This window comes from Fistularia commersonii, chromosome 23 (genome assembly GCF_037954325.1).
Source record: "Fistularia commersonii isolate RoL2024-O1a breed Wild chromosome 23, RoL_Fcom_v1.0, whole genome shotgun sequence".
NCBI classification, from domain to species: Eukaryota; Metazoa; Chordata; class Actinopteri; order Syngnathiformes; family Fistulariidae; genus Fistularia; species Fistularia commersonii.
In genome coordinates, this window is record NC_141306.1 from 5,280,899 (window position 1) to 5,293,148 (window position 12,250).

The 12,250-nt window shown below is 47.4% G+C and overlaps 1 protein-coding gene across 1 annotated transcript in view; it reads right to left on the minus strand.

Moving 5' to 3' along the window:
• prr12b (proline rich 12b) overlaps positions 1–12,250 on the minus strand; it is a 28,976-nt gene that overhangs the window by 8,838 nt on the left and 7,888 nt on the right. The window contains exons 3-7 of the mRNA XM_086171103.1: positions 11,382–11,543; positions 6,553–11,132; positions 5,246–5,458; positions 2,738–2,812; positions 908–1,787 (exon numbers count right to left, since the gene is read on the minus strand). Of these exons, the coding sequence (XP_086027229.1) occupies positions 908–1,787; positions 2,738–2,812; positions 5,246–5,458; positions 6,553–11,132; positions 11,382–11,543 (5,910 nt within the window). The remainder of the gene's footprint in view (positions 1–907; positions 1,788–2,737; positions 2,813–5,245; positions 5,459–6,552; positions 11,133–11,381; positions 11,544–12,250) is intronic.

Genomic DNA, 12,250 nt, shown 5'->3' on the forward strand with positions numbered 1-12,250 from the left:
CGGCGTGTTCTGCAGGAAACCAGATGTTGAGCGGAGAGAACAGATGCTGAGGCGGGGAAATATTTGATACACAGAGACGTGTTCTCCTCTAAACCGTCTCTCTGATTCAGTGCCAATTTCCTGCACGGCAATTCGTTCCTCTTTCCGCGAGCGTGGAGGGGAACCTCCCACACTCAGACGCCGTCAGTCAGCAGGGAAACCGTCCGTCCCCGGGATTGATGACACCGGACTCAGATTTCAGCCGGTCGCTTCTTATGCAACGACCGGGAGACCGTTTAACGGGCACAAATATCCGGGTCATTTTTTTTGTTAATTGCCGAGAACATTTTGAAGTGATCTTAAAGCTACTCTTTGTGCATATTTTCAGCCGTATAAAAAAAAAACTTCACTCGGCGTTTGCCGATTTTCAAAGGATCTATTTTTCCTTATTTTTCGATCGTCTTTTAATTTCACTTTGGGTTAACTCCCGATTTCAGAGGTTCAACTGATATTTAACATCCGTCCGTCCTCGAGTCGAAGAGGTTTCTGATGTGACAAACACTGCGCTCGCGTCAGCCGGCTGCACACGTCTCATATTATTGAGCATTTTGGCTCTGAAATGGGATTCTTTTGTAGAAGATTGAATCCTGAGACAGGGGTCTCAGTCTGAGGCCTGCGTCTGTCTCGACAGCAACCCCTCCCCCGTTGCACTCCTGGATGGTCGGGGTTTGCCGTACTGCCGCCGACTTCATTTTCTAACTGGATAAACAGTAATTTAAAAGGATTTGTGTCTGAAACCATGAAGGGAATCAGTTGAAGCCGGGGGGGGGAAACTTCTTCTCACTGACACACGTGAAGTACAAACTTCCACTGAGAGGAGAGGACAGGAGAGGAGAGGACAGGAGAGGAGAGCAACACAAAGTATTACCTTCAGTCGGAGGAGACTCCGATATCTGCATTTCGGGTGTTTTCTTCTCCTCCCGCTCTTCTTCCTCCTGCTCGTCTTCCTCCTGCTCGTCCTCCTCCTGCTCATCTTCCTCCTGCTGACCCTCCTGCTCCTCCTGCTCCTTGGCGGCTTCCAGTTGCGGATTTTCTCTGGGCTCTTCCTCGGCTACTGTCTCTCCTTCTCTCTCCTCATCTCTCTGCAGGTTCTCTGCCTCCTCTGCCTCCTCTCTGTTTGACTGCGGAGAAGCAAAGTTCTGCTCCTCGTCGTCCTGGGCAGGGTGCTGAGCATATGTGAGAGCCTCCTCTTTTCCATCCTCCATACCGGTGGAGGGGATGAGAGGAGGCATGGCAGGGGGAGGAGGGCTCGGCGGCGGCTCCTGCGGAGTCGGCGGGGACGGAGTCGATGGGACTTTGACCATTGCCGACGCCATGGCGGCAGCCAGCGAGTGTGGCGTGTCATAGAGGGCGGAGATAGCGGACGAGATGCTCTTCTGCAGGTCCTGGTTTTTGCTGACCGAGTCTTCTTCGTCCGAGGAGAAGGAGGGCAGCGTCTCCAGGTTCCTCTTCAGCTCCTCATCAAGAGGTTTGCAAGGACTTGGGCAGCTGCTGAGAGTGAGATCCGCCCCCTCACCCTCCCCTTCCTCGCTGAATGTCCCCGAGGGCTGCTGTGAGGGAGTTGGGGTTAGTGGGGGAGGTGGGGAAATGGGTCGGATCCCCCCTTTCAGAGAGGAGCAGGGGTTTAGGGCCTCCTGGTCCCCTCCGTCGTGATCCAGGTCAAGGGCAGACTGTTTCTTACCCGTCTTCAGGAAGTCCAGGAAAGAAGCCATGAAACCGGGCTTGAAGTCAAACCCTTTCTCATCAGCCTAAAGAGAGCAGAGTCGGGGGATGTCAATCACGCAATATTTTTCTTCTGCGAAAAACAGTTCACACTTTAAAAGAGCAGAGCCACACAAAAGATCTGTGTTTCTGGAATTCGTACTGTTTGTGAAATTTTTAGGATTTTCAAAATATGAGGAGGTTCGAATCAAAAAAAAAAAAAAAAAAGATATTGACCAAAATCAGCAAAATATCCTGGGAATAAGCATGAAATGACCAGAAAACTGATTAAAAAAATTGCGTTTCAGCCATAATTGCAGATTGTATTCAGAAAAACTCCTTAGAATAGAAAGTCGCCCGCAGAGCGCAGACCTCTGCTCAGGCCAGCGGCCCGTCCCTTTTATTGCTAGAAACTGAAAGCCATATGCTATACAGTTTTCTTTTTAATAAGTTGTTAATTACTGATATAATGAGATATATAAATACAATTTCTAAAGCATCCCTAAAGCAGGGAGAAGAACCGATAATCTTGAGATTTCTTTTATATCGTCAACGATCATTCGTGAGTCAAAGTACCGACATTGTGCCGTCACAGGACGGAGAGTGCGTAGCCTCTGCTCTCAGCCTCCGGGGGATTGTTTCATTTGAAGGCATCGTGAAACGGTAAAGTCGAGTAATAAAGTCTTACAGACAGCAGGTGGCAGCAGGGATCCTGCACTGAGGAGATGTAGTAACCGTGGCAACAGCTGCCCTGGTAACAGTGATCTCTCTCCTCTCTCTTTTGTCAGTCAGAAAGAACTGGCTGTCAGTCAGCTATAACCTCCTTCTTTCTAAACCCCGACCAAAGAAACATGTTTTTTTTTTCCTTGCTGCAAACAGAACCTTTCATCAGGTTTGTTTCCACATCCACCAGAATTGTGAGCAGCAGATTAATCACTATTACACTCCCGGATTTTTGTTATTTATTAATTTTCATCTGGGGTGGGAAGCAACTTACTGAACTGGAGACTTTCTGCATCGCAGCCCAGTCTTCAGGATTCAGTGGATCCTCCATTTCTTTCTTCCACGTCATCTGCGTTTACGTCAGAAAAAATAAAATGCTGGTTTAGCCCTACTTTAGGGTGTAACGTTGATTCTTTTTACATAATTGTTGAATTATTGCGGTGGAGAATAAAGAACACGCTTATCCATCGAGGTTATATTCAATAAAATCACCTATTCTGTCTTCTAATGCCAGGGTCGCAGCTCTGTCTCATCACTATTTGTCTCCATTCATCCTTAGAAGAGTAGTGGCAGCCTGACACTTAAAGACACTATAGTGTGTGTGGCAACTGCACTGATGCATTACGGATATTGATGCCCAATTATTATCCAGTCACTTATTTATTCTACAGGTGAACTATTGATTCATCAGTTTTTGCACCGGTTGATTAATGAGGGAAACAGCTAATTAGCCAAATTGGTAGCCAAAGCAAATAATTGGAATGTTGAGGGAATTACTCAGAGTCTTGCATCCTTATGGTGATTTTAAAATAAATGCCTTCAGGACTTTTAGGATAAGGAGTTCCAAAAGCATAGGGGTTCAAGACAATAATTTCACATAAAGATCCCTAGCAACAGCCTTTTGTTGTCCAAGAGATAAATATCATAATTGAAATATATATAACGAATGCCTTGTGCAAATACAAGGAAAACTTCAATACATTTTTAAAAAGTCAATTAAGAATTAACCAAATATTACGTCAGAGTCAACAAGACAGAGTCAACAAGACCTTACCCAAGAAATTGTAGTCTAACCCCTGAATTAAAAAAAGAAATGACATGAGGATAAGTGAAGTGATTTCAAACAACCCGCCATGATGATGATAATAACCATAACGAGAATCCCATGTTTCTTGAAGTTATTCCGGCTGTTTTGACCTGAAAATTGTAAGACATAATACTAATAAAAGTCCTGCATCTCACGGTATTGAGCTACAACACTGTTACAGTGTTTCTGGTTAAATAAGCAGACAGGAGGAGACACTCGTGAGACCCTTCAGGTTCGCCTTTGTTTAACTGACATTCAAGGACGAGTGGGTTAATTGGCTGGACTACAGAGACAGAGAGACCAAGTGCAAACATGCACTGACTGAACTCAGGAGCAGTTTATTAGAAGCACTTTTACAAGCTAATGCGAGGAAGTGCAACAGGTCTGCCTTCAATTCTGTCTTTACAAATAGAATAAAGTCTAGCTGTGTAAATTTAATATTCCTGCATATTGATTAGTAAAGTCAATTACTCAATGAGGTTGTTGTTTGCAGGGGTGCTGACCTGCGCTGCAGAACATTTGAGTTTATTCTTGGGTTGTTGCTTGTTTTTAAGAATATTTTATCCATGCTTTTCAATATGCATAATTTACATTTCTGAGATTGAAAGAGTATATGAATCAGTCAGAGAAGAATTTATGCATTGGATTGTGTTGCACTGAAAACGCCTCCTTAAAGATACGGCTAATGAGGACAGAGGAAAGTATTTCTCCCGTTGATATGAAGCGTCGACCCACAATTGATCTGCGAGGTTACAAGGACGGAATGAAAGGGGGACGTCAGATTTACCGGAGTTCATTGCAAGATTTCCAACATATAGGCTATTTTAATGAGAAAAAAAAACATGAGGGATATGCATTTGTGACTTTTAAAAAATTGATACGAAAGAAAAGCAATAAAATAACGTCTAACGTAATAACGTAAAAATCATACGAAGCAACAATCGACGCGTACCGTGTTTGTAAATGGATCACAGATTTCAACAATGCCTTTTAGGGGCGCACATTTTGCAGGAGATTCTGCTCTCGATGAAATGTCTTGTCTATAAGTCTTCATTTTGAATAAATAAATCCTCTGTTCAGCCTTGGATTCCTTCTCAAGCCATTTTTCTTTGCAAGATATTTGTCATATTGCCACTCCTCCGTGAAAAAGCCACCACAACCCCCCCCCCAAGCTGTTGTGTATAATTTGACAGGGGAGATGAGAAAACTCTCAGCTTTGGTCACACATTGCACAGTGCCAGTCCATTCAAATTTGCATGGTGAAATCTGTACTGCATTCATATGAAGCCACTCATCATCTTTTCAAACATTTTCACTTGGAAATGAAATAACTGGAAATACATTTACACTTCAAATAGGTTTGTTTTTCACCACAAAGCCGAGTCCAAGATTTGTTGGGGAGGGGGTAAAACTAATGAGGGGGTTTTTAAGAGATTAAACTGAAGTAACTGGACGGAACAGTTGAATAATCTCAAGGATATTATTCATCCCTTCAACTTTTTCTTCTATGGCAGTTTCTTTTTTGTGAGGTCTGAAATCTAAGTTCTTTACATGAAAAAAAATCCACGCCTAAATTGCCGAGAAATCGACCGAAAACTGGCAAAAATTATTCTGAATTGTACAATTGTACTGCGGTGAGAAAATGAGCGGGAAAACAAAAATCTGCCAAGAAATCGTCTGAAATTCAGCAATTACCTCCAAGGTGTCCTGCTCGTGCTTCATCATCTTCTCCTGCATCTGGTTCAGCTCGTTTCTGGCGATGTCCATCGGGTTGCTGGGTCCAGGGCTCGGCCCCAGAGACGGCGCTGAGCCCACGGATCCGTCTGACAGAACCGGATCAGTGCTGGACAGCGAGTCCGTCCTCAGCAGGGATTCTGACGGCGGCATGGACGTAATGGTCTGTTTAATCTGAAAAAAATAGACAAGCTCGGATTGACTCAACTATACGGCAGGACTTTCGGCAGAAATCCCTGAAGCTACAATGTCCGGAGGAGAGAACTGCAGGACCTTCCCCCGTGTTCCCCTTCATACTTTTCCTTTTTCAAAAATAAGAGGCATTTTAGGTTCCCAAAGGTTAGGAGCCCCGGGGAGGTCATGAGTTTCAGAGGAAGTCACAAGACGATTTGGAAACCACAAATATAATTTTAGACCTACTTAGGGCTAGGTGATATTGAACTAAAAATACAAAGTGGGACAAAATTGAAAAACTGTCAATGGAATAAGTATTACCGTATAAAATTATGTTTTTTTCATCCGTCTGCTGATTTCTTCCCCCTTTCTTTCACTCTTTTATTCTATTCCGACAGGTTATTTTAGGAGTCAAAGAGCCTGAGTAGCATGACAACAGGTCACTCCCCAAACTAGAAAGACTGACCTAAAATCGTTGAGAGATCACCTAAAAAAATTGTAAACGAATAACCTACAAATCATCCATATTTGAAAATAAATGATAAATAACCCAATCACACATTTCAGCCTCTCAAAGATAAACTAAATACTTCTTGGTTGATGCTGCCGCTTTCAATGAGACAAAGATCAACATTGTCATAACTATTGTAATCGCGGTCAAAGAAGGAGAACAGTTAAATTTGTTTCCTTTTTTTAGCTTAAACTCATCTCTGACTGTTGTGACGAGCAGGTGGAGCCGTGGCACAGAGCTACCGTCATTGTAAAAGGACCGTAACTCACAGTTTATCCTTTGTGCGTATTCAGAATCAGAATTACTTTATTGATTCCGAAGGGATAACTGCTTGCTATATAAAGCAAGATAATAACGCTCACCTATTTTTTTCTGTGTTAAGACTATACATTAAAGTAAATTTATGTACTTATTTTTTTCTGCTTTTTTCATGGCTACAGCCAGCAGGGCGTTAAATGAGTTCCCTGAATCAATGTAAATGCCCCCTGTGATTTTAACCCCGATTCATGTCTGGATTGTATGAATTAAAAACTCCAAAAGGCCTGACTATTCAATTATTTAGAAATAAAATGTCTCCCGTCACCTTAATAGGGCTGACTGGATCCTGTAGCGGCTGCTGGGATAGCTGCGGTTGATGATGATGCTGCTGATGTTGCTGTGGTTGGTGTGGCAGTTGATGGTGAGAACATGGCATCGTAAGCTGCTGATGATGCAGCAGATGCTGTTGTTGTGGTTGCTGTGGTGCTGGGTGGTGGTCGGGCCTGTGGTGTTGCTGTGGATGCTGCTGGAGATGCTGCTGTTGGCTGAAGTGCTGCTGGGGATGTGACTGCTGCTGCTGATAAGGGAGGCTTTGTGCTTTGTTCATGTCTCGATGCATTTCCACAAATCCTTCCTCCCTTCTTCCTCTTCCACGCCCACGCCCACGGCCCCTCCTACTTTCTCCGGTCACCGATCCCATCAGCCCTCTGCAGTACGGAGGCTCCGGAAGGGGACGTATACGCGGTCGACCTCGTGGCCGAGGAGGGCCTTCTCGTTTTGGTTTAGTTGGTTTCCTGCCTCTTTTCTTTGGGCCGTCCTGGGGGATGAGGTGCTGAGGGTGTCCGAGCGAAGAGTATCCAGAGGGGTGGCAGAACTCCATCTCACTCATCAGTGGACTGAGACCACTTACTCCTGATGCTCCAACAGCCTTCCTGCAACTAGATACCAGGTCAGGGAGCAGATCGGGAAGGCGTCGACTGTTGAGGCGAATATCAGCCGGGGCGTCGGCTTTGTCCTCGTCGTCTTCGAATTCATACTCCTGCGCGTAGTTTTTCTTGGTCAGAGGTTGCGGGTCTCGCCGCTGTTTGAGCAAATGAAATGAACTGGTTTTCAGTAGCTTCTTGGGCCGAGAAGAACAAAAGATGGGTGATGTCAGACCGGTGTTGTTCATATTTCCACCCACTCCCACAGCTCCCAGCATCTTGTTGACAGAGCCATCCCCTTGGACTGCTGAACTCATTCCCATCGTGGGAGTTTGAGACTGAATAAGACCAAGCTGGTCAGTATTCACAGTGGAGGGAAGCTCGTGAGTCTTCATGGAGTCACGGTCCAAGTGCAGATTGCCATTTCCTGTTCCTGACAGGCTGTGACAGTACTGGCCATACCCCTGATCACTGTGATGCCCAACCATGTCATAGCACTCTGCCGTACCTCCTGATTTTAGGCCATCCATACCGTCTTGCCCTTGTCCACGACCTTGCGAGATGCTCTCCGGAGCAGCCTGTCCTGCCCCGGTATCCCCCGAACAGCTCGACTTGTAATCGGCCGGACAAAATACATCTTCCATCCCGGGAAAGAACGAGCGATCTTCATCATTCAAGAGAGAGTCTGGAAAGCAGATGGATGATAGCGACGCAAACCGCTGCTGCTGCTGCTGCTGCTCCTGTTGCTGAGTTTGATTCTGTCTGGTTTTAGCCACTGGACTCACTGTGTCAAACTGATGCTGCTTGATTTGCTCTAACTGGGAATGTGACAGCTGGTTTTCAGGCTCTCTGGATTGGGGATGTTGCTGAGAGGCTCCCAAATTTGATGTCATTCTGTGGGCGTGTGGGTGACTTAACTGAGAGTGTGACAGCTGATGGTGAGGGTGTGCTTGCTGCTGGTGGTGCGCATGAGCCTGAGGCTGATTGAGGTGGTGCAAATGGGAGGGGGTAGACAAGCCCATATCTGGTTCTGAGAGGAAGTCGTGGAGCTGGGAGGGTCTTTGTTGGGGGTGGTGGTGGCTTACGAGACCGTGCTGGGTATGTCTATCACCGACACCGCCCTCGCCACCTGTGACGCCGACACCCATGCCGACCCCGGTTCTATCCAGAGCTCCCCCATTGTCTCTGCTGGTGGTCTGGGAAAGAGACTGGTCCAGCATGTCGAGAGGAGACACTGAATTCTGATTGGGTTGTGTTTGATCTCTTTGCTGGGCTCCCAGGGTGTAGTGGGTATCCATGCTCTGAGACTGGAGCTGGAGCTGGAGCTGAGAGGACTGATTTTGTGGGTGAGATTCCACCCCGGCAGGGCCTGTTCCTCCAGTTGAACTCATAATGGCCTGCTGGCTTAAAGGATGCTGCTGTTGTTGCTGGGGCGCGGCTTGCTGAGGGTCTATCTTGGGGCGAGTCGTATGGGAAAGGACAGACTGCAGCATGTGAGTTTGCTGGGGAGGCTCTGGCGGTGAATCCATGAGAGGGAGGGGGACCTGGCTTTGCCGAGTCGGCTGCACATCTGATGTGCTACACAAGTAAGCATTGTCTGTTCTGTCAGAGGGCTTTTTTAGCTCCATGTGAGAATGGTGTGAGTGGGAATGGGCATGGCTGTGTTGAGAATGTTGGGAGTGCTGTGTGTGCCTTGAGTGCTGGGAGAGCTGGGAGTGCTGACAGTGTTGTTGAGAATGGGATGACACGTGTGATACGTGATGTGAGTGTTGCTGATGTGGATGTTGTGTGTAGGGGTCACCTCTTCCGTAATGAACAACGGAGCCCAAAGAGTCATGTTGTTGTTGTTGATGTGGATGCGTTGTGTGCGATCGGGATAAAGATTCGGTGACCTCGCCTACACCCACGGAAGTGGTGGGGTAGGTCTTTGATATCGTCATATCAGATTTCGCCTGTTGCTGTTTCTTTTGCGATATTTCCAACTGGCCGCTCAACCCATCAGTCGCGTCACCAATAGCCGTTCCAGGATCTGAACTGCTGGTGGTGTTATTGGAGCGGATGACACTCTGAGGATGGTAACGCTCTTCTGAGATTTTGTTCATGTCGTAGTTTACCCCTTTGTCTTCCCCGTCCCTCGACAGCGGAAGCTGCTGGGGTACGTGTTGAGAAGATGGGTGGTGCTGGGAAGAATGGGTTGAGCTTTGGGCATGTAATAAGTGGTGGATGAGGAAATCATCGTCATCCTCTTCGTCCTCTTGGGAGCGCTCGACTCCCAGCAAGGCGTCCGACTTTGGCTTGGGTGGCGTTGAATGGTAGGACTGATTCTGCCCTTGCCGTGTATCAGGGAATCCTTGAGGCGAAGACATGAAAGGGGGCGAGAGGATCGAGGACAAGTATTTGTTGGCGCCTGAGCCTCCAGGGGATTGTGCAGGGCGAGCAGAAGCAGGCGAGTGCAACCCTGAACGACTCATCGTGGAACTCATTGAGGGCGAAGGACTGGACTCGTTCATGTGATACGAACTGTTGCCTCCGCTTCCGACATTAGCGGCCCCGCTTCCTGATCCTGCAGAGCCGACTCCATTACCGTGTGCGGCAGCTCCTGATGCGGGTCCACTTCCTGTGGATCCTGTGGCACTCCCATACCCTAAGGAAGGACTCTCTGCTCTCCTTAGAGAAGTTGAGCCAAAGTTAGAGTCCCCAAAGACTATTTCTGCAGAGAATGACCGCCCTCCGGTGCCTAAACCAGTGAAAGTCTTCCCTCCAGTGGCTCCCGCTCCAGAGCTCAAATCCTCTGCGTTGGGTGAGCTGAAGCCTCCGTAAGACTGGGTCATGTGTTTAGAGGCAGGCTGGCTGGGAGAGTAGGACTGGGAATGTTGCTGTGGAGGAGTCTGGCCCGGTAACCCTGTGCTAGATTTAGCCACGGACGGAGAGCCATAGGTAGAGAGGCATTGTTTGGGTGCTGGCTGCTGCACATGAGTAGATGATACAACCGGTAGAGTAGGTGGTGGTGGTGGTGGTGGTGGTGCTGGTGCGGTTGGAGGTGGAGGCTGCTGGCGAGAAGGTGCCGATAGGGAGCCAGTGCTTGCCTTGGAGCTTGTGGAGGATGAAGAGGAGGTAGAGGATGCAGACGGTGGAGTGAGAGGGGTCCGGGAGGAAGAGGACGCTGAGCCTGAAGAGGAGTAGCCGCTGCTTGAGCTGGAATTTTTGGCCCCTTTGGTGCCAGTTGAGGTGGAGGCTGACGCGCTGGAGGAGGAGGGAGTGTAGGGTGTTTGAATGATCGGTCTGTACGTCTGCGATTCTGATCGAGGGGAGGGCTTTGGGTCAGAGGATGGGCTCTGCTCCCCGAGCGGGCTGCAGGAGATTCCGGCATGACGGTGGTGGCTTGCTATTTGCTGGTAACCTGCCGAGCCACCGCAGCTGACATACTGCTGCAGCGGGAGCGTCGTGGACTGGGCCGGGGATGAGCGTTGGTAATGCTTAATAACACTGTCTTGACGGGGAAGCGCCCTTTCTTGAGGAGGCTGGGGCTGAGGAGCTGTGGGCAGCAGGGCTGGCGTGGAAGAGAACATGGAGGCATTATAGAGCTGTGAGGACTGGTTGTGGAGCTGGGAGGACAGCAGGTTGAACTGGGGAGGGGGCAGGTGGCAGTTGGAGGAAGTGGGAGGAGCTTGGTTTTGAGGAGGTGCTGAGAGCTCCTGGGAGCCCCGGTAGGTGGCACTCTGGGAAGACAGCAAGCGGTCAAAGCCCAAGCTGGACTGAGAGGGTGTTTTGATGTGTAGCAGGGGATCGTGAGGGGACAGCAACCCATTTGATGTTGGGCTAAAAGTAGGTGTGTCCTGCAGGGATAGTGAGGGAGTGAAAGATCGTCCAGAGAACGAGCCAGGATGCTGGTATGCAGAAAGGGCTGAGGAGGAAGGGAAGGAGCTAGAACCCGGAAGGGCCCCAGAGATAAAGAGCTCCGCTGGGGCCGATGTATGCATCGCTACAGGACACAACATTACATGGATAGTATTGGTCAATACAAGTCAGACGTAAAAAATGGATCATTTTTCAATTTGAGATTGTTACATATTTTGGATGTTTCTCAACATTAAATTACAATAGACTATTGTGAAATGAAATCATCATACACTGTACCCTTGTGAGTAGTTGCTATTGCAATCACTGGCAACAACATAAACTAAAAAAAAAATATATCAGTGTAGCATTCTCCCAGCAGGCTGACACTTACCAGTCTGCCATGAGGGAGTGCGAAACTGTGTGAGGAGGGAGGAGGCAGTAGGTGGGGGCTGTGGACCCCGGGAATCCAGAGCCGAAATAAGATTCATGACGGATGGGTCTGGGCCTGAGGGGCTGGAGTGGTGGAGGCTGGCATCAAACAGCCCCGACAAGCCTGGCAACAAACCACATACTTGACTTAATAACATAAATGGTAAAGCAAATCATGATATAAAGACTTTCACTTTCTATTATGCCTCTGCTTCATGGTTGTTGTTGGATCAAAGGGATGGACAGGCTATCAGATGCACACAACATGAAGCCCCCATGCTTTACTGACTAAAAATCAGTAAAGCATTTGCTCTGATCACTGCACAGTTCTAACGCACTATTTTGGTAATTGGATAGAGGGCAAGTCTCACCTCATTTGGTTACGCCTTTCGATTATACGGTATAGCTGTGATTATGTCACACACGACGGACATGGCTGAGGGACCTCGTGTAGTTACCCTCAACTCATAGAAATGTTGAGACTTTTGCACACCAGGGGGATTTCGAATATGAAAGCTCCGCCTGTACAATTGTATGGTTACTTTAATAATATTTGAGCAAAAATATTGTGTTTCTTAGTGGAATTTATCAAACGCAGCTAAAAAAAAACACCAAACATCTACATTTGATTCATGAACCCAAAAGGACAAAATTCTGGTGGACAATAGTTGTGAAATACACTCTAAAATGTAATACATGAATACATAACAATATTCATATAGCATGATAATCTTAGAAACTACAAAGCATAAGGTGTAAGATGAAGACATTTGTTGTGTTTGCTGAACCTTTAATTCTGTACCTACTATCATCACAGACAGTTCTTGTGTT